Raw genomic sequence first — 21,219 nt, 5'->3', positions numbered from 1 at the left:
ACATTGGAAGGTATCCTATATAATAAAAGCCTAATATGGAAAAATACCTAATGACCAAATGGCAGAACGACCATCCAGACGACCTTCTGGATGACCATGCTATGACACGCACTGGCGCCAGGCCAGCCAAGGCAGGTACAATGCGATTGTTCTGGGGGCCCTGCCATCAACCCGCAGAGGGAGGCCCAGGCCAGTGGCCAGTGGGGCGATCCATCGGCAGGGAGACTCTGCAATCGATCACCCCACAGAGGGAGGCCCAGGCCAGCCAAGCAGTCGCACCCCACACCTGTTGCCCACAGAGGGATGTGACCAGTGGTTGGGGAGGGGAGGCAGCGCTGCACAGATGGCAAGCGGTGGCAGCGGCGGGGGCGGGGCCAACTGCTGGCAGCCGGGGTGGGGGGGGGGGAGGAAAGCCCCGATAGGCCCTGATCGCCATCCAAGCCTAGGGACTCTACCCAAGGGGTCCCGGATTGTGAGAGGGGCGCAGGCCAGGCTGAGGGACACCCCCTCTCGTGCATGAATTTTGTGCAGTGGGCCTCTAGTAATATATAAGGAGAAACTGTTTTGTTTTGTTTTTAATTCTAAAAACATTAGCAAGTATTAATAAAGTCCAGAAAGTCAAAAGAGCATATTTTTTTTTAAAGTTCATTTAGCCAAGCCGGGATAATCAGTGGTTGAGAGTCGACCTATGAACCAGGTAGTCACGATGCAATACCCAGTCAGGGCAAATGCCCGGGTTGTGGGCTCGATTCCCAGTGTGGGGCATGCAGGAGGCAGCCGATCAATGATTCTTTCTTGTCATTGATGTTTCTCTCTCTCTGCCTTCCTCTCTGAAATCAATTTAAAAAAATAAAAGAACATATATTTTTAAAGTGCTTCCAGAAAGCCAAGTGTATTTTATAAATTAAGCATTTTTTCAATCTTTGAGGATTGCTGAAGGACAGTCTCACTGGTTCTTTGTGCTGTGTTCTCATGACTTAGTCATGTCAGTTCATTATATAAGGTCAATGAACATGGCCTTTAGCTGTGTGTCTCAAAAAGGAATTGTGAAGTTTTCAGTATAAGAAGTAACTTCAGTATAAGGATCATTCCAGAGTCAGTTGCATACAGACATTCCAGTCCTATCCTTGTGCTAGGGCTAGAATTTTGATCTGGGGATATTTGGTTTGGCTTTGGAGGGTATGGGGTAGCTCCATGGACAGTAAGAGAGAGGAGGTGAAAAGGGCTCTTATCAGGTAGGACTTGATTTGCTGAGAAAAAGGTGGGTTTCATGACAGCTGTTTTCTTTATACCTGCTCTTTCTTGCCCTGAATGCAGCTAGTGGTAATAAAATAGAAAAAGTAACTGTGGCCGTTGTAAGTTTTAAAATTCACTTTAATAGATAGCATTTTATTTGAAGTCAAGCCTAATCATCTGTAAAATGATTAAAGTGACTTTGGTTACCATGATTATGTGGCCTGTTTATTTTATTTTATTTTTGGTAATCCTCACCCTGGGATATTTTTTCCATTGATTTTTAGAGAGAGTGGAATGTATGGTGAGAAACAGAGAGAAACATCAATGTGTGAGAGAGAGACACACACACACATCAACTGGTTGCCTACTGAGCTTGCCCTGACTGGGCCAGGAATCATGCCCACAACCGAGGTATGTGCCCTTGACCAGAATCGAACCCTTGATCCCTCCATCCTCAGGCCACCATTGAGCCACTGGCTAGGGCGTGTTTGCTTCATTTTATATATGAGAAGGCAGGGCTAATAAGGCTAACTACTTTGCCTAAGAACAGCAGGATTCAGTCCAGATTTTCTGACTCCTATTTGGATCTGCTCTGCCATTTAATTAAGCTTGTTGTAGGTGAATTGGCCCATGTGCAAATGGATCAGTCTAGGCACGTATCTTAATATATAAAATAAATGTCAGTGTCTTGTGTCAGAGGATGGAATTCTTTTTCTTAAAGCACACTACTGTTTCCTTTTACACTCTAATCCCAATTTTGTTGATCTCTTCCCTTCCTCAGTGTTGGTGTATTTATTTTATTTATTGACTTTAGAGAGTGGGATGGGGGAGAGAGAGAGGGAGGGAAGGAAACAACGTTTTGTTGTTCCACTTATTTAAGCACTCATTGGTTGTTTCTTGTAGCTTATATGTGCCCTGACCAGGAATTGAACCCTCAACTTGGGTGTATTAGATGACACACTAATTAACTGAACTATCCAGCCAGGGCTACTCCTCGGTGGTGTTTTAATGATGTTTTATTATACTTAAAATTTTAAACATTGTATTAGCTATTTAGTGGATGATACATGATATTCTCTTCTATAATTAGCTTTCTTGTTTTTAGTTTGGGCAGTTTAAATACCAGCTACCACTTCTAAGTGTGTGGGGTGACTACTGGGCTTTGATTAGAATTCCCTGGTGTCTGAAGCGTGTGGGGTGACTACTGGGCTTTGATTAGAATTCCCTGGTGTCTGTGTCTGTATCATGAAACCTGAGTCAGTGTATGTACATGATTATAGGGCCAGGACTGCTAAGGGGCTGGAAAGTCCTTTAATGAGACACCTGTGTGCGTGTGTGTAAGATGTGAGATTATTTTACTGAAGCCTCTGCCTTGAAGATCCTACACTTGCTTGCATATAGTATAAGTATTTTTGCCTATTCTTTTTCTTCAGAAGTTTTATATTGAGACTAGAGGCCCGGTGCACGAAATTCGTGCACAGGGGGGGGGGTGTCCCTCAGCCCAGCCTGCACCCTCTCCAATCTGGGACCCCTCGAGGGATGTCGGACTGCCCGTTTAGGCCCAATCCCAGTAGGATCGATACTGAATGGGCAGTCGGACATTCCTCTCACAATCCAGGACTGCTGGCTACCAACTGCTCGCCTGCCTGCCTTCCTGATTGCCCCTAACCGCTTCTGCCTGCCAGCCTGATTGATGCCTAACTGCTCCCCTGCCAGCCTGTTTTCCCCTAACTGCCCTCCCCTGCAGGCCTGGTCACCCCTAACTGCCCTCCCCTGCAGGCCTGGTCCCCCCCAATTGCTCTCACCTGCAGGCCTGAGTCCCTTCCAACTGCCTTTCCCTGCAGGCCTGGTCGCCCCCAACTTCCCTCCTCTGCCGGCTTGGTCACCCCTAACTGCCCTCCCCTGCAGGCTTGATCGCCCCCAACTGCCCTCCCTTGCAGGCCTGGTCCCTCCCAACTGCCCTCCCCTGCTAGCCTGATCGCCCACAACTGCCCTCCCTTGCAGGCCTGGTCCCTCCCAACTGCCCTCCCCTGCTGACCTGATCGCCCACAACTGCCCTCCCTTTAAGGCCTGGTCCCTCCCATTGCCCTCCCTTGCTGGCCATCTTGTGGTGGCCATCTTGTGTCCACATGGGGGCAGGATCTTTGACCACATGGGGGCAGCCATCTTGTGTGTTGGAGTGATGGTCAATCTGCATATTACTCTTTTATTAGATAGGATAGAGGCCTGGTGCACGGGTGGGGGCCATCTGGTTTGCCCTGAAGGGTGTCCCGGATCAGGATGGGGGTTCCCTTGGGGCATGGGGTGGCCTGGGCGAGGGGCCTGTGGTGGTTTGCAGGCTGGCCATGCCCCCCGGTGACCCAAGCGGAAGCCCTGGTATCTGGGGTTTATTTATCTTCTACAATTGAAACTTTGTAGCCTGGAGTGGAGCCAAGCCTTCTGCTTGCTCCGTGGCGGCAGCCATTTCTGTTGGTATTTATGTATCTTCTATAATTGAAACTTTGTAGCCTTAAGCGGAGGCCTGGACTGGCCAGGGTGTGCGGAAGGCTTGGCTTCCTCCATCGCCGGGGGGCAACCCTAGCCTCCTGCTCTTTTCAGCTCGGTGGCTGCCGCCATTTCTGTTTGGGTTTATGTATCTTCTATCATTGAAACTTTGTAGCCTTGAGTGGAGGCCTAGGCCTGCAAGGGCAGGCGGAAAGCTTGGCTTCCTCCATTGCCGGGGAAACCCAAGCCTCCCTCCTGCTCTCTGTGGCCATAGCCATCTTGGATGGGTTTATTTGCATATTCGCTCCTGATTGGCTGGTGGGCGTGGTTGGTGGGCATGGCTGGTGGGTGTAGCAGAGTGATGGTTAATTTGCATATTACTCTTTTATTAAATAGGATAGGATTTGAAGTTTAGAATAGTTAATGAGAAGCTGCTGTGATCCACCCCGCTCCTCACTAAGCAATGAGTCCCATGGAATGCAGTTTAAAAGCATTGTCCTAAGTCAGTGGTCGGCAAACTTATTAGTCAACAGAGCGGCAAAACACGGCTCACGAGTCGCATGTGGCTCTCGAGCCACATTTGCTGACCACGGTCCTAAGTAATTGCAGGTCAGTGTAGTTTCTGTTGTTGCTCACTGTATCTCAAGTGTTTTTAGCATGGAAACCTGCCTCCCTCCTGTGGTTAGGTTCTCATGGCTCTGCTGTGAGTGGAGAGTGTGGTCTCCATTGTTCAGTTCATGCCACTCACTGGGGTCTTCTAATGGGAGTGACTGATGCTCAGTATAGTTTGTCCTTTCTTTTAAGCTCTCAAATTCTAATATGTTAGCCTATTTGTCATATACTCAGAGACTCCGAGGATCTCATACTTCATATGAGCTAAAACTCTGTTTATAATTATATTTAATGTAAATATCAGAGTGCTTATTTAAACTCATCTAAAACTTGATTGCAATGTTATCTCTCATGATTTTTTTCATTTTCCTTGTGGTTTTGTGTCTTGCTTCAATTTATTATTTATAGAAAATGTGCATGACTCCAGTTTCTGGTGTAGATTTGGCTTTTTAAAAAATTTGATCTTGGTGTCATTTACATTTTTCTCACATAGCACTACAGAATTCTTCTAATAATATTTTTATTTGGCTAACTAACCAACACACACGTTTCAGACTACACCCCACTGACTTGTTGTAGGTAACATTTTATTAGAAAATGAATTCTTCGTCTTTAGGAGCTAAAAAATGATTAGCTCCCTTCCCCCCATCCCCCCCCCCCAAAAAAAAAAAAAGAATGAATAGCCTAACTTTCAGTATCTGTGTAAGGGCAAGGAATCTTACACATATTTTTATACCTGTTTATTTCCTTTTCTTAGCTCATAGTGTCTTAGTGAGTGGTTGGGAAGTTTAGATAGTGGGGGTGGGGCAAAAGGAATTTTAATTTTGGTGCATAAAGATGATTTTTGTTTAATGGTGGAATGGGCAAAAACAGCTCAGTTTTTCCTTAGCACATCATTAGATCCTTTCTTGCCTTAAATCCACTTTTGAATAAGGAAAACAGAAGCCTGAATCCATGGGTGGGTGTGTAGACCAGTGTTAGATACTGTTTCTGTAATACAGGATAATGGAGACATTGACTGTAATCATAAACACATTTGATGTGCAGAAGTGTTTCATATAAAGAAAGTGCTGAAGAAAAAGTTTGGAATAGCAATTAGTGTAGTGACGATTTTGTTGTATATTAATTTTTGTAAAATTTCCCCAAATCTGGATGTTGTCAGTGTAAAGTCATTGTCAGTTAACAGAAATAGGAAATGATTTTGAGAACTATTAGATACAAAGTTCTGTTTTAGAGATAACTTTAGTGGGGCTGGGCTATAGGACCAAGCAAGAATTAAGACTCCTCAAATTAAAAAAAAAAAAAAAAGAATTAAAACTCCTCAAATTAAAAAAGAAAAGAATTAAGACTCCTCAAAGAAGTCTGGCTGATGTGGCTCAGTGGTTGAGCATCCTCTCTACTTATCCCTTAGTTACAGCTATATGTAATGAAAAGTTGGAGGCTAAGGTTAGGTTTCTACTTCACGTATTAAGTACCTCTGCATCTGACGTGGGGGAAGCAGGTGAAATACATAATATAAGAAGAGCATCCATAGGCAGTTGAGACCAACTGTTAAAGAAGAAAAAAAGTTTGATAAAGAATAGTAAATTAATGGGGGGAAAAGCGGGACATATGTAATACTTTCAACAATTAAGATTTATAAAATAAAATAAAACAATAATATAAGCCTTAGCTTATAAAAAAAGAATAGTAATTTAATACATGATCTAATTTTAGGATTTTGATTCTGATATTCAAATGAATTCTTTAAGATTGATAAAAGTAAATTAAAAAATAAAACAAAAGTAACTTAGCCTGATAATAAGTATTTAGGTAAATGAAAATTGAAATGTCACTGGTATGTTCTTTGACATCATAATGTAGTCCTTATAGCATTTGGATACAGTAGGTGCTTTAGGTAGAATTACTAAATACATCCTATCTAATAAAAGAGTAATATGCAAATTGACAGTCACTCCAGCACACAAGATGGCCACCCCCATGTGGTCAGAGATGGCTGCCCCTATGTGGACACAAGATAGCCACCACAAGATGGCCAGCAGGGGAGAGTAGTTGTGGGTGATCAGGCCAGCAGGGGAGGGCAGTTGGGAGGGACCAGGCCTGCAAGGGAGGGCAGTTTGGGGGTGACCAGGCCTGAAGGAGAGGACAGTTGTGGGCAACCAGGCCTGCAGTGGAGGGCAGTTGGGGGCAACCAAGCCTACAGGGGAGGGCAGTTGGGGAGGACCAGGCCTGCAGGGGAGGGCAGTTGGGGGGATCCAGGCCTGCAGGGGAGAGCAGTTGTGGGTAACCAGGCCTGCAGGGGAGGGCAGTTGGGGAGAACCAGGCCTGCAGGGGAGGAAAGATGGGGGTGACCAGGCCTGTAGGGGAGGGCAGTTGGGGGCAACCAGGCCAGCAGGTGAGGGCAGTTGGGGGTGACCAGGCCTGCAGGGAGGGCAGCTGAGGGTGACCAGGCCAGAGGAGAGGGCAGTTAGGGACAACCAGGCTGGCAAGGGAGGGCAGTTAGGGGTTACCAGGACAGCAGGGGAGGGCAGTTGGGGGCGACCAGGCCTGCAGGAGTGGACAGTTAGGGGCGACCAGGCTGGCAGGGGAGGGCAGTTAGGGGTGACCAGGACAGCAGGGGAGGGCAGTTAGAGGCAATTAGGCCGGCAGGGGAGCAGTTAGGTGTCGATCAGGCTGGCACGGGAGTGGTTAGGGGGTGATCAGGCTGGCAGGCAGAAGTGGTTAGGGGCAATCAGGCAGGCAGGCAGGCAAGCGGTTGGGAGTCAGTAGTCCTGGATTGTGAGAGGGGTCTCAGATTGGAGAGGGTGCAGGCTGGGCTGAGGGACACCCCCTCCCCCGTGCATGAATTTCGTGCACCGGGCCTCTATTATTGATATCTCTATATATAAAACCCTAATATGCAAATAGACCAAACAGCAGAACAACCAAACTGACTGGTTGCTATGACATGCGCTGACCACCAGGGGGTGCGGAACATGGTGGGTGTCGGCTGTGGTGGAATGGTGAAGCAGGCGAGCAAGGCTGCCAAACCAAGGCGGGGCTCCAGTCACTGTCATCAGGGCGAGCCTCTGGCGGTTACTGAAAATCCTTTGCTTCCACGCGCCGCGGTCCTACCCGGCGTTTGCATCTGCTGCCAGTGCCGGAGCCGCCGCTCGCATCCACTGCCAGTGCCCGGTGCTGGTCTCAGTCGCTCAGCACTGAAGCTCCCGGTCGCCCCTGAAGGCTTCTCCATCTCCCCCTGCTCCTGAGGGGCAATCAGGGTGCTGGCCACGCTCACACCTGCTGCTGGTGCTGACATCAATCACTCCACTCCGTTAGCAGTTGCAAGCAGGACCGGCGCCGTCAGCGCATGGGAGCAGCAGTGGCAGGAGTGGGGCTGCTGGCAGATAGGGGACCGGGGACCAGGCAGGGGTGCAGAGGATGGGCTGAGACCCACCCCTGTGCCCCCCTCAGCCTTGCGGCCCACAGTTCCTTTCAAGGTGCACAAATTCGTGCACTGGGCCCCTAGTAATTACATAAAGGACTTATAGACTAACATTTTATAGTTTCATTTTTAGCGTTATATCATCACTTTTCCTATGTTCAGAGTGGACTCAGTATTTTAAATTATTTTTTTGTTAGGTAATTCGGTCATTTCTTACATGTTTTGTAGTGTCCTTTGAGAAAATTAAATGTCAAGCTTTTGGATTTATGACATAATAAAATATATTTAGTCTGTTACTTATTAATTTTTTCCTAAATAATTAAAATATGACTTTCTTACTATTCATTTTAGGTTTAAAGCCAGAAATGTTTTTGGAAACATTTTCTGATACTTAAAGAGCCTTTTGTAAAATTTGGATGTTAGCATAAGTACAATATATTGGTTGGCTATTTTAAATTGAAAATATTTTAAATGGTGTAATAACCATATATAACTTAATTTATTAGAAAGCAAAAATCAGATTAAGACAGCAATCAAATTAGTTTTAGTTCTGCAGAACAAAAGAATAGTTGTTTGGGAGTGTCAGTTAATGTGCTAGTACTACCTAGTATTATAATAATACTGGTGTTACTCTGGTTTTTACTGGTTATGTTTAGTAGGTAATGAACATTTGGAAGAGATTATTACAGTAGCTTCTGCCCTCATAGAGTTCATATCCTCAAATGGCCTTGTCTCAGTCACTCTTCCATTAAAATAGTTTATCTATTACTCTTAAAGTTGAGGTCCTTCATTTTGTCCCTTCTTTTTTTTTTTTTTTACCCATACCCACAGAGAGAATATATTTTTCTACTGATTTTTTTTTTTTTTTTTTTTTTTTTTAGAGAGAGTGGAAGGGAGAGGTTTGGGGAAGGGGGTGGGTGGGAAGGAATGGGATGTCAATGTGAGGAGAGACACATGGATAGGCTGCCTCCTGCACTTGCCCACCTGGAGGCAGGGATCAACCTGAAAACTCAGGTACCGGGAAAGCCTTGGTGCGTTAGCTGATACTCTAACCACTGAGCCATGCTGGCCAGGGCTATTTTAGAATTTTTCACATTTAATAGACCTAACATGAATTGTGGAAATTGGGAATCCTCATCTAGTTTACTTATTCTGGGAAAACTTAATATGTGAGATGGGATTTGAGAAAGTGTTGATGATTGTACAATTATTTGAGGGGAAATTGTGGTCAATATTAAAGTCAAGATAAAAATATTAGCTAGTCCAACTCCGTGCTTTTCTCATCTTACTCTGTAGTTTGTTTGTTTTTGCCTCATGTAGGATTGTTGGCTACTGATTTTTAAAATCTCAGATGTGTACCTTTTCGTGGGTGGACTGTCATTCTTCGAAGTACTAGTATATTAGAATCGCAAAGACAGTGGGAGAGGACTAATAGGAAAGATGACTTGCTATTGAAATATTCCCATCATTAAGAACATTGCTTTTTCATGGGAAGCTCATTTCCCCCAAGTATTTAACTCTTACGTTGCTGTTACTTTTTGTTGCAGCATCAAAGCTGGACGACTCCTGTCCTACATTCCCTATCAGCTGTACAGCAAGCAATCCACTGTGCAGAAAAGTCTCAACTTCAATCCTGTATGCAAACCTGAGGACCCGGCACCTGGTCCAAGCAATGGAGCCAAACAGCTCAACAACAGGGTGTAAGTTTGTCTAGGGTGGTAATGCTGCAGAGCTTGCTTTTAGCACTGGGTATGGTTCTTGCTCTGCTGAAGATAGAAATAGCTGTATAACCTGGCCATTCATCTATGCTAAACATGCGGAAATAGGTGTGTGGGTGTCTTACCAAAAAATTGTTTTTATCATGAATGTTTCATAAGTAAAATGTAAACAGGGAAGGTTTTTCAGTCTTTTTAAATTCCCATGTTAAACTAATGGATCTTAAATTATTAGAAGTAAAATTTTCTATAAGTTTTTCTGAAAGTAATTATTTCCATATAAGAAATTTGCTAAGAATGTTGCTTTCTCAAAAACTGAGTTAACTGTGCCAGCTATACTTTTGTTATATGTCATGCATAGAAAGCCAAATAACAAAAATGTTAGTATTTCCAGGTTATTTTTGAAAAATTCCAAATTCATAACAATTCTAAATATGTAAATATTTAATATTAATAAAAATTTAGTTGGTTACCCTAAATGTTATAGAGTTAGAAGTGAATCTAGAGTTTATTCCATGTGACTGATTTTTAAACATATATTGGTTTAAACTTTAATTGCAATAATACTGGGTAAGTTGATTTTAAATTATACCTTGTATACCAGGTGGTTCATTATTACCATCAGCCTTCTTCTTTGTTATTAAGTTGCTTGCTTTGGGAATTGGATATATCTTTTCCCAAAGACCAGGAATCTAACCTGGGAGTATCCAATATCACTGCCTTCTGTATTTTTGTTGTTATTTAACTTGTATTCATTTATAAACATATTCAGATGTTTTCACGTTACCTAAAACTTTTAATTTTTTTAGTACTATGAAAGTGTACAAGTCACACCAGAAAACCTTTGAATACATAACTTTATATTTTTTTCTCACACTAATAAAAGTAGAAAAATAGATACAGTAGTTCCCCCTTACCCACAGGGGATTATATTCCAAGACCCCCAGTAGATGACTGAAACTGTGGATAGTACAAATACTATATATACAATGTTTTTTCCTAATGCATACACACTATGATAAAAATTTAATTTATAAATTAGGCACAGTAAGAGATTGACAATAATAACTAAAAGTAAAATAGAACAGTTATAATAATATGCTGTAGTAAAAATTAAATGAATAAAGTCTCTCTAAAATACCTTATTGTACTGTACGCACCCCTCTTATAATACGAGATGATAAAATGCCTCAGTAATGATGCTACTCAGGAAGGTGCACAATTTAAAACTTACAGATTGTTTCTTTCTGGAATTTTATATCTAATATTTTCAGACTACAGGTGATTGCGGGAACTGAAACTGTGGAAAGTAAAACTGCAGATAAGGGGGCCTATATTTGTTTTTTGAAATTCTCTGTGTCAATTTTAGGAAAAATTTACCTATTAGATTTTATTTCTTAATACTTTTACACTATTGCCTATTAAATGTATGTTTACCAATTATATATTTCCTGTATAGCTACTTTGTAAATATCCATTGTCTAGACTAAAAAACAAAAGAATGTGTATTTGCAAGGTGTTTTCTGCTAATATATGCATTTTTGTTGCATGTGTTGTTAGTAAACGTGAAGAATCTTATTTGTGACACAGAAAAATAGATGTTAATAAGACTTTTCTAACTTCACTTTTGTTACTATAATCTTTGTTTTCGGTATGTTCAGTACATTTTACAAATTTCTTTGTAATTCTTTTGTGTGACATTTTGCTCCATGGCTTTCTCTTTATCTCAAAGGCAGACTTTCTCTGACATGTATCAAATTAGGTTTTCTTTCCTTCCTCTTTTAATTGTTTTCAGTTCGTTTTCTTTTCCCCATGCCACTGGTGTGATCATTTGTGAGGGTTGGACCTACTCAGAGTTGGCTGTCCTATCCATGAGATGATCAGCCTGAGCCTGAGCCAACCCAGAAATGGGTGGTAATGTTCTGATGCATGTGGCTTTTCTGTGTATTCAAACTGTCATTACCGATATACCATGTTAGTATTAGGATGAGGGACTTTAGATTAAACCTGGTAATACTGTGGTAATCTCACCTATGACTATGGCACCCTCATCTGAAATCTGAAATGTAATTAGATTAACACTTTGGTTGTTTCTAAGAATGAATTATTGCTCCATAATTCAGGCTTTTGTTTTTGTTGCTTAGGTGATTCTTGAATGCAAATGAATTTTGTCTTTATTATAGAGCATTACCAAGCAAACATTAGAGGAGCCACGGTGTAAATTTAGCATAACTAGGTATAAATCTTACTGAGCTAGCCATGCACATTGACCTGGTTCTTTCTTATTTATCCATTTGTACAACAGTTGGCCCCAAGAATGGATTAATGAATATGGGCTGTCAGGCTTGCCCTAAGTGAAACTAATACTGGCCTCAGTGTTGTAGCATATTGGATTTAATGTGCTGAAAAATGCCTTACTTAAAACTGAAATTAAAAGTAGAAATTAAGAACTTGAACTTTCTTACCTATTTTATGGAGTTATTCATATTGCAATAATTCAGGAAATATTTATTGATTGCCTGGTACATGCCAGACACTGTGCTACAAACTCGGTATTTAGAGCTTACAAATTCCAGTTAATTTTTGGTAGGAAGAGTAGTTGAAAATAGTTTTTTTGGATTTTTCTTAACCTTATAAGATGCCATTGTATGCCTGGTGGTGTCTGAAGCTTAATAAAAACTAAAAGGCTGTGAATGTTCTAGAGTTTTCCTAGTTATCTTGCTACTTTGGTTTAGCAAAAATTATTTTTTGTTGGAAGAAAAAGAATATAAAACTTGTGGCTTAATTTTTCAGTTTTGAGGGGGTGGGGGATATCAAAGTGTGTATCACCAAGACAATGTTTAAATGAAAAATTATTTTAGTTTGAAAGTAAGACATTATTAATTTACGAACACTTTTTCCCTGCTTTAGAAATCACGTAATTAAGAAGATTGAGACAGAAAAAGAAATCAAAGCCAATGGAATGAACAGTTGGAATGAAGAAGATGCAAGTAGTGATTTGAGTTTTACGGAGCTGGAGCAGATCTTTCCAGAAAGGAGACAAAATGGGATTCCGCCTCACAGAGACAGCCCTGCCATTTTCAATGGCCACACTCATAGCTCTAATGGTGCCTTAAAGACACAGGATTGCTGGGTGCCCGTGGGCAACAATGTTGCCAGCAGGCTTTCCCCAGACTCTGCCCAGAGGGAGGAGAAGGCTGAGAATAGCAGCACCGACTTCAGAGACTGCAGTGTGCAGCTGTCGCAACAAAGCACCAGGAACACAGATGCCATGCGGAATCCACACAGAACTAATTCCTTCTCGTTCTCATCTTTGCACACTAACACTAAAATAAATGGTGCTCACTACTCCACTGTTCAGGGGCCTTCAAGCACAAAAAGCACTTCAGGACCTACTCTTAGCAAGGCAGCACCTTCAGTGCCCTCCAGACCTTCAGACTGCAGTTTTATTTCAGACTTCTATTCTCATTCAAGACTGCATCACATATCAATGTGGAAGTGTGAATTGACTGAGTTTGTCAATACCCTACAAAGACAAAGTAATGGTATCTTCCCAGGAAGGGAAAAGTTAAAAAAAATGAAAACAGGCAGGTCTGCCCTTGTTGTAACTGACACAGGTAGATACTAAAATTGTTTTCTTAATAAACAGCTTTGCTTGATCATTTTGTTCTTAAGCTATCATTGGTATTCTGATCAATACTAAGCTTAAAAGTCTTTGGCAACATCAAGTTATATAGTTTATAAAAAGAATAACATTATAGAAAGCTTATTTATTGGAATATTTTTTACAAAATTAAGTTTCAGTGTGGCTGATATTTTTTAGCTAATTTAAACACTAACAAGGTTTTCAACACTCATTCATCATGTAGACCTTACCAGTTGTTTAAGTTTTGAACTATGTAAAATATAACATTATATTCAGTGCTTAAAGTCCTGTAAGAATGAATTGGTTTGGTAAGAGTAACTGTTAATTTCTAAAAGCTCGCATCATAATGATTTTTAAATAATTAAATAACTTTGGCATAGTTGTTATAATTGCAGTGGTGAACTTTTAGAAGGATTAAGTATTTTCACATATAAATAGATTGGTTAATTGTACTTTTTTTACTTATCAAAAACAACAAAATCAAAAATAACAAGCTATATTTCTGTACCAGTTATTATAAATTAGTATCTGGTTTGAGGTTTTAGTTGCTTTTTACAGATTATACATCTCCCCGTCCCCCAGGGGAAGGGATCTCTGATCTACTATTACCCTTTAATTTATAGCTGTGGAAACTGAGGTACAGAGAGAAGCTCATGGTTCTGCCCTAGAAAGTGAGGGAACTCTCTTTTTTTATTGTGTTTTGCTGGTTGATGTATTCTTAAATGCTTTTTGTTATTTCTAAAATATTTCAGAATAATGTTATAGGTATTAGGTTATCTTGACATCGTGCCTTGGCCTTGTAACCTAAAGGTCATTTAATTTTGAAAGCTTCAAAGAGTTCATATGAATTAGTTCCATGAATGGAAATAAAATGTGAAATTTTGTATGAAAGTACTCAATAGGTATTTGATATATGCATTCTGTACTACTTGAATATTTAAAGCCATTATTTTGGGTTGTTTACATTGTTTATATAATACTTTAATGCAGCAGAATTAATATTGTTAAGATGTATAAATCAATTTTGAAGGTAATATAGAGGGCAGCAAGGAATTGTGTGGCTTTGGAGTTAGATAACATACTCTGACGCAAACCCTGACTCTCTTACTCTCATGAAGCAAGACCATGGGCACATCAGTTCCCCTCTCTGAGTCTCAGTTTCTTCCCTGCAGTGGAGTGCTGCTCCATCATGCTCACCTGGTGGGGTTGGGGACTTAAGGAAGATAACATGAACAAAAGCTCAGTGTCTTGCATATAGAACTAGGTAAATGCTTTGCAGTCAGAATTTAGTAACTGGAGTGGCCTGAACCTTTGGGCAGTAGATGTAAGTTTTTGGAAGCCTGTTGTGAAGAGAAACCTTCAGTACTAGTATTCTTAAATCAACCAGAGGAAAACTTCTTTATAAGGCCAGAACTTTATTCAAGCTCAGGAGTCATATTTCCAAGGCTGTCCACCCTGCAGGGCTAGGGGGAAGGGTAGGGTGAGACTGGTGTGGAGGAAAGCTCTGGTTGTGGCTGGATGAGAATTAAACTAACCCCGATGGCCTCCCTGTTGCTCAGGATGATTAGAAGCCAGAGATCTTAGGAGAGAACAGCGATAGAGCTGACTTTTAATAGGGTTTAAATGCATGAGGAGAATTTATACGTAGATTTTGCTTCTTAAGTTTTTTTCTTTTTAAGTATGTCTGTTTAGAACCACTTTATCGTGGCTTTAGGGCTCTGAAATCAGACTGCTTGGGATTGAATGCCAGCTCAGTCTCTTACTGGCTGTGTGACTTAATAAGCAAGTTATTATCTGTAAAATAAGGATAATAAGATTGCCTGTCGTAGTGTTGAAATTCTCACATGTAAACCTCCTCCAACAGTGGTTGACACCTACCAAGTACTCAGTAATAGCAGCAATTTTTATTTTATCAAAGAATGTTTGTAGGCTACATGCAGTAGTGTTCATTTGAAGTTACTTATCTCTATGTAACTAAGTATATGTATGAAAGCACCTTTATACATTTTTATAAAATAGCACACAGAAATGTTAAGCATTTAGACAAACTGTTAATTTGAGACTTTATTAGAATATAGCCTGGGAGGAAAATGATATTTTCACAATTGATTTTAATTATTGGGAAGCTCAGTCTATATCTGAATTACTTTTAGAGCTAAAGAAACAAATTTGCCTTTTCTTGAGGTGATAGAAATAATCTATAATAGATTCTATATTTTTTAAGACTTCTACTTATAAGCATTTAAAAATATAATATGTAAAATTAACTAGACCTGTTACTTTTATATTAAAAATTAGTTTGGGTTTTGAACATTCTCTTTTTCCTTCTAGGAACTATGTCAGTATTGAGTTCACCCAGACATCAGAGCTGTATAATGCATGTTGATATGGATTGCTTCTTTGTATCAGTGGGTATACGAAATAGGCCAGATCTCAAAGGTCTGTATTCTTTTATATGTTTTCAGAAAATTCATGTTATTATAAATAAATATATATTCTAAGCATCACAAAATATATATTTTTAAATATATTTTTATTGATTTCAGAGAGTAAGGGAGAGGGAGAGAGAAATAGAAATATCAACAGATGAGAGAGAATCATTGATCAGCTGCCTCCTGCACACCCCACACCGGGGATTGAGCTTGCAGCCCAGGCATGTGCCCTGACCGGGAATGGAACTATGACCTGGTTTATAGGTCAACGCTCAACCACTGAGCCATGCTGGGCCACAAAATATTTTTTAAGAAGTATTTATAATTTTCCTTGGCAGAATCTATTCCTGCTTCTAAATTTTCTGGACTCAGTTACTATGAAAAATATGTTTTTCTTCCTATAGAAATCAGGTCTTTAGGGAAGAACTCTTCAACTGAAGGCTCTGTCATCTTAGACTAATGTAGGCAGGGACCTGCATTGGGCATTTTTCATATTTTTATTTATACTTACTGTTACTTTGTTAGTAAATGGGAATTTTTATGGTAGCATATGTCTTTATGACTTGGGTCACTATGCTTTCTCTTGAATAAATAACTATTCTGTACATAGTGAACATTCCAATTTTTTAATTTTAATTTTGTGTTACTGAATAGCACTAAAATATGTTGTCATTGTTTTAAATGCAATTTCAAATACTTGTTAGCTAACCAGCACTTTAAAATTACTTATTCTGGATTTTTCAGTGGTTCTATCTTTGTCTGAGAGATGTAGCATTTTCTTCGGAGAGTCACTTCTTCCCTTATGGACAGCATAGAGCTATTGGGGTTAATACCAGAGCTTTATTTTTGTCACAAGTAGTTGCTGCTTCACCTCTGAAAGGAGTATTTAAATGTTAAAAAAATTGATTTAGCCCATTAGTGACTTTTTTATTATTGTTCTCACAACAAATGCATCCAGTAAAATATGTGTGAAGTAATTTTGCTATAGCTTTAGAAGTTACAGTTATCTCGTAACTTAACACACATACAAGGAAGTGATACTGAAACATTTTTATAAATAAACCAAAATAGGACTATATACTCAACATTTGATTAAATAGTAGGTGAGGTTGTGATTCCTCTGCATATATGTTGTGTTCTCTTGCTGTAAAATTAGACGGTTTGTTTAGATTGCTCTACTTTTCTAATACCGGAAATATTAAAAATCTCTTAGTTCCTTCTCTCCTTAGCCCCTCCAGTCTGAATCTAGTGAGTTGCCTGTTTTCCAACTGTAAGAAACCAAACAAAACCTTGGAAAGCTAGGTGCTAATGTTGTTTTAAAGTTGAATAAATGCATCCAAATTGTCAGTAGTTTACTTTTGGGGGGTGTGCTGAGAAACTTAAATGATTTGTACATGGTGATTGATAATATTCAAAGATAATAATAGCTCCTTTATGGATTAACGCCTAAATAAAGCTAAAGAAAAGATGTCATTTTTTTAAATCTTTTGAAAATTTTTCTTTTACATATTGTTAGTGTTCTTAACTTTGCTGTACTTAGATTTTAAAATAATTTTATCCTTTTCCTCCCAGGAAAACCGGTGGCTGTTACAAGTAACAGAGGCACAGGAAGGGCACCTCTGCGTCCAGGAACTAACCCCCAGTTGGAGTGGCAGTATTACCAGAATAAAATCCTGAAAGGCAAAGCAGGTACAAATCATGAGCTCTCTTTGAAGTCACAGTGCTCCTGTTGAAGACTTCTGGCTTTTGCTGTTGGTATTGTCGTTACAGCAACAAAAGCAGTTGAATTAATTAGCTTTTTCATTCAGGTGTTCTAAGGTGTCAGTCATACCTTAAAGCAAAATCAAAATGTAATAATATCTATGACTGGTTTATAGTTTTGCTTGGTTGAATTGGGTGATGATATTTTCCTGGGACAGAGAGTGAAAAAATGTTTTAAAAGTTGTGATTAGTTTGCTTTGTATAAATTTAGGTTGGGGATAAAAATCATGGGCAATATTTTGTGGAAGCCTCTAGACTCGAAAGTTAATTGCTAGTTGTTTAATCACTGATTACAGTAAAGACGCTAAAGTTTATGCTGCTAAAGATTTGTATGAGGCAGTGGAATAATATAGAGTAGGACTTTAGATTACTGGAATAAGAAGATAAATACCAGCAATCATTCCTCATATCTTTGTTGAACCTATTTCATATCAGAAACATTTTCTTTTCTCTGTGGCTTTTAAATTTTGGCTATTAATAAAATAAAAATCATAAATTTATCGAAATACTATTAATATTTTCTTGTGGCTTTTTTTTCTCCTGAGTATATTCCCTGAGAAATATTTGCTTAGAAATTAAATTCTTTAACATTAATCAGTTTCTTCGTGGATGTTTGCAAAGCCAAATAATGTTTTAGTTTGTCAGAAAAAAATTTTTTTGTTTGTCAGAAAAATGCTCATCAGAAAGAAAATAAAAATGCTAATCAGAAAGTAGTCAGAAGGTGTGCAGTTAAATTTCGTCCCAATTATTTCAGGTCCCTAAATTTTCAGTTATGAAACCTAAGGTTTGTTTTAGCAATGATCTCAATGAAATTAAGGCCACAGGAAGGCTAGTTGACATCACTAAGGCCTTTTATTTATTTATTTTTTGGATTAATCTTTTTGTTGGTTGTGATCATCTGTTTACATGGTACAGGTATAAAGGAAAATAATTGTAGGTACATGCATCTTTATGCTTCATGTGTGTCTGTACTTTCCAGATTACCTAAAGCTTTTCTCGGTCTTTAAATCTTTTCAGAGATTTTTAAGATTCTAATATTTTGAGTGTCATGAGTAGATCTTGAGGTAGCGAATATTTTGAGCGTACTGAGATTTAGTTGTATTGCGGTATTTGACAATATGGGCAGTTTCTTAAGTATTGGTAGTATGGTTTTGTGGGGGGGGTTTTTGTATTTTCTGTGTGGTATTAGAAGCCAAGTAGCTTAAGGAGATGCACAACACTTGTCACATATTGGACATTAGTAAAAACTTACTGAATGAACGTTGAAAGAAGGAAAAAATATTATATGCATACTGGTCAGTAACATCTCTCAGTTACTCAGCGCTCAGAGTTTCTCCAGTGGGTAAAATGTTGTGTTTGCCACATGCATTCTTATTTCAACAGTCTGCATCTGGAATTTTGACCTTGTCAAGCAAGCTTTCCTTAGGAATAGCTGAGAGACAGTCCTCTTACTCTTTCCTTTCATTCACAAATGATCTGACCATAAACAGTTTGTTAACAAAACTTACTGTCAATTGGTCTTCATCAGTTTAGCCACTGGATTTTCATGACATTGTAATGACCTTTTCTAATTCACATCCCTCCACTTCTTGTGTGGATGGTAAACTGGAAGGTAAATATTAGGAGAAATATTGAAATTTCACTTGCCATTGAAAACTGTCAAAAATAGATTTTTTATCACTAAAAGAGTTGAATATGATACTTTGTACTTTATATTCTTTCTCTTAACTTCATGTCATTCACTTTTGTGTTAGCCTTTTGACAAACCGTTAAGAGCTTACCAAAATATTTGTCACGTATAAAATGGATAGATTGCCCTTTATTATAAAGTTTGGGTGCAACTAAGTTTGCACTTAGAACTTGTTTTATCAATGCCTTTGTTCCTCTTTACTTTTTATTTCTTGTCTTTCTTTCTCTGGGTCCTTATTAGATAAGACACTAAATTGTAAAATTTTGAGGATAAAGTTAGGAATTAGATTCTTTGGCTTCTGCACACTAACCTTAAAAACAAATTCATTTCTAATGTTTTGACTTGTATGTCTAGGCAGAGTATAAGTAGCATCTTTAGCTCTTTGTAAAAGCTTTATTTTCTTATTGGTCATATTCAGAAACTCTTGTCTAACAGACAGTGTAAGCAGGACTCTCTATTGTGGCTTCCTTTGGTTAGCTGCCTCCTGAGCGATGCTCAGTGATGACACTTCTCATTGATGACCCTCATTATCTGGAATCCCTTTATACTCAAGATATCATGGTTGGGCCTTTTTATCCCTCCTCGGATTCCATGATGCAGATGTTTCCTGTCCTTTCAACAACTTCAGTGTTCATTCTAAAGAACAACAGTTTTAAAATTCGTACTAGCCATAGATTTATTCTCAGCGATTTCTTTTTCACAGACTTGGGTCCTGGCCTCTGATTTCTCCAACCGTTCCTCCACATTCTCCATGTGCCCGTCTAGTTTGTCAAGTTTTGATGAGCAGTTCTCTACTTTGCCCTCCAGTGAGGACACTGTGTCCCTGCATTTCCCCGAATCTCCCTTGAAGCAACTCACTCCGCTGGTGGAGGGATCCACGCACTCTGCTGCACGTGGAAAAGGTCAGCCAGCCCAGCCCAGGGGAACCCCAGGCACTGCCTCTCAGGCAGGGCCTTGGGAGCACAGGGACCTCAGATACTGTTCTCATCTCAAGCATGGTTTCTGTAATTCTTAAGACGGGTATCTTAGACTATTTAACTAGCCCTTCAAATATAAGTCATCTAACTCCCCAACTTTTAATGCGTAACTCATGGATTATACATTTGAAAGGCAGCTGGTTGTGGCTGTTCAAGCTTCAACTTTTTGTTATTGTTGTTTAGTTGTAGCCTCTTGAACTGTGATACTCACAATCCTGAAATTCTTAAGCATTTTCAGCTTAGAGTAATGAACTATTAAAGCTGCTATGTAATCTTCTCAGACGCTTCAGAAGTAGTCTGTTTTGCATTCTGTCCTTAATTTGTCATACTCTAACACATATTAGTCACAATATGTCAGAAATCATAGCTCTAATTATATACTCTGCTGTTTTTATTTTTTATGTAAGTGGGATTTGACCTCATTAAGATGCCAGTCCTCAGAATTAGGTTTGCATTTATGCTTTGCGTGTATGGGTGCCGAATCCAGAAATGCTTATATGGGTTGCATAGTTCATAAAAAGATGTTGATTGTTGGAGTCAAACCAGGAACAGTTGTTTTAGCCTAGAAAGCCAGACACCTAGCTATGTTTTCCTGGTAGTGCTTCTAGTTGGCTGATTTTTTTATGGAAATTATGTCTCTGAAAAAAGTTGAAGAGAAATGCTGAATTTTGAGTTGCGTTGCTACAATATACTCAGAATAGGTTTGTCTAGAATTAGCTGAAGTGGTGTATATTGGTCTGGTTTTACTAACTAATGGTATTTTTGTTCACAATAGAACTGTAGCTGAGACTGTTTTTAGAATTATGTTTTTAAAGCATATTCTTCTTGGAACCTATAGCATTATGCAAGACTGTGTTTTCATCTGCTTCTCAGTTATGAGGAAGGCTGAAGGTGGTCCACAGGAAGTGAAGTGCCTGTAGTTCACAGACTCTTAACTCGTGTGTGAAGCTGGCAGTTTGGTTTGGATAGGAAGAGATACTGGTGAGCTGTACTATTTAGGCTAGAGTTGTCTTCCATAAAGCAGTTGGTATTCTGACCACACTTACTGTTTAATTGAACCTGCATTGTTAAATCAAAAGTAGAATTTTCTGGAAGGGGGGATAATGTGCAGCTCTTTTACCTGACGTATGTTCAAAAGAAAAGGCTTAAGTTTAGGATGAAATTTTTTTATGGCATATGACCTACTAAATTATTGTTTGATCAAATGACTTGTAGGAATTTGATCTTTGTTGAACATGTTGT

General features: G+C 39.5%; 1 protein-coding gene across 5 annotated transcripts in view; it reads left to right on the top strand.

The window, feature by feature from the left end:
* Nucleotides 1-21,219, top strand: part of REV1 (REV1 DNA directed polymerase) — a 112,446-nt gene that overhangs the window by 62,356 nt on the left and 28,871 nt on the right. For 3 of the 5 annotated variants that reach the window (XM_080685739.1, XM_080685738.1, XM_080685740.1), the window contains exons 5-8: nucleotides 9,304-9,456; nucleotides 12,382-13,088; nucleotides 15,449-15,556; nucleotides 17,122-17,238. In XM_080685739.1, the coding sequence (XP_080541865.1) occupies nucleotides 9,304-9,456; nucleotides 12,382-13,088; nucleotides 15,449-15,556; nucleotides 17,122-17,238 (1,085 nt within the window). Of the gene's footprint in view, nucleotides 1-9,303; nucleotides 9,457-11,694; nucleotides 11,708-12,381; nucleotides 13,089-15,448; nucleotides 15,557-17,121; nucleotides 17,239-19,703; nucleotides 19,903-21,219 lie in introns of those variants that run through there. The other 2 variants (XM_080685741.1, XM_080685742.1) reach the window with 2 other exon arrangements.

The sequence above is a fragment of the Plecotus auritus genome (genome assembly GCF_963455305.1).
Source record: "Plecotus auritus genome assembly, chromosome: 8".
Classification (NCBI taxonomy): Eukaryota; Metazoa; Chordata; class Mammalia; order Chiroptera; family Vespertilionidae; genus Plecotus; species Plecotus auritus.
Note: the sequence above shows the minus strand (reverse complement) of the source record. Positions and strands in the feature narration are given on the sequence as shown.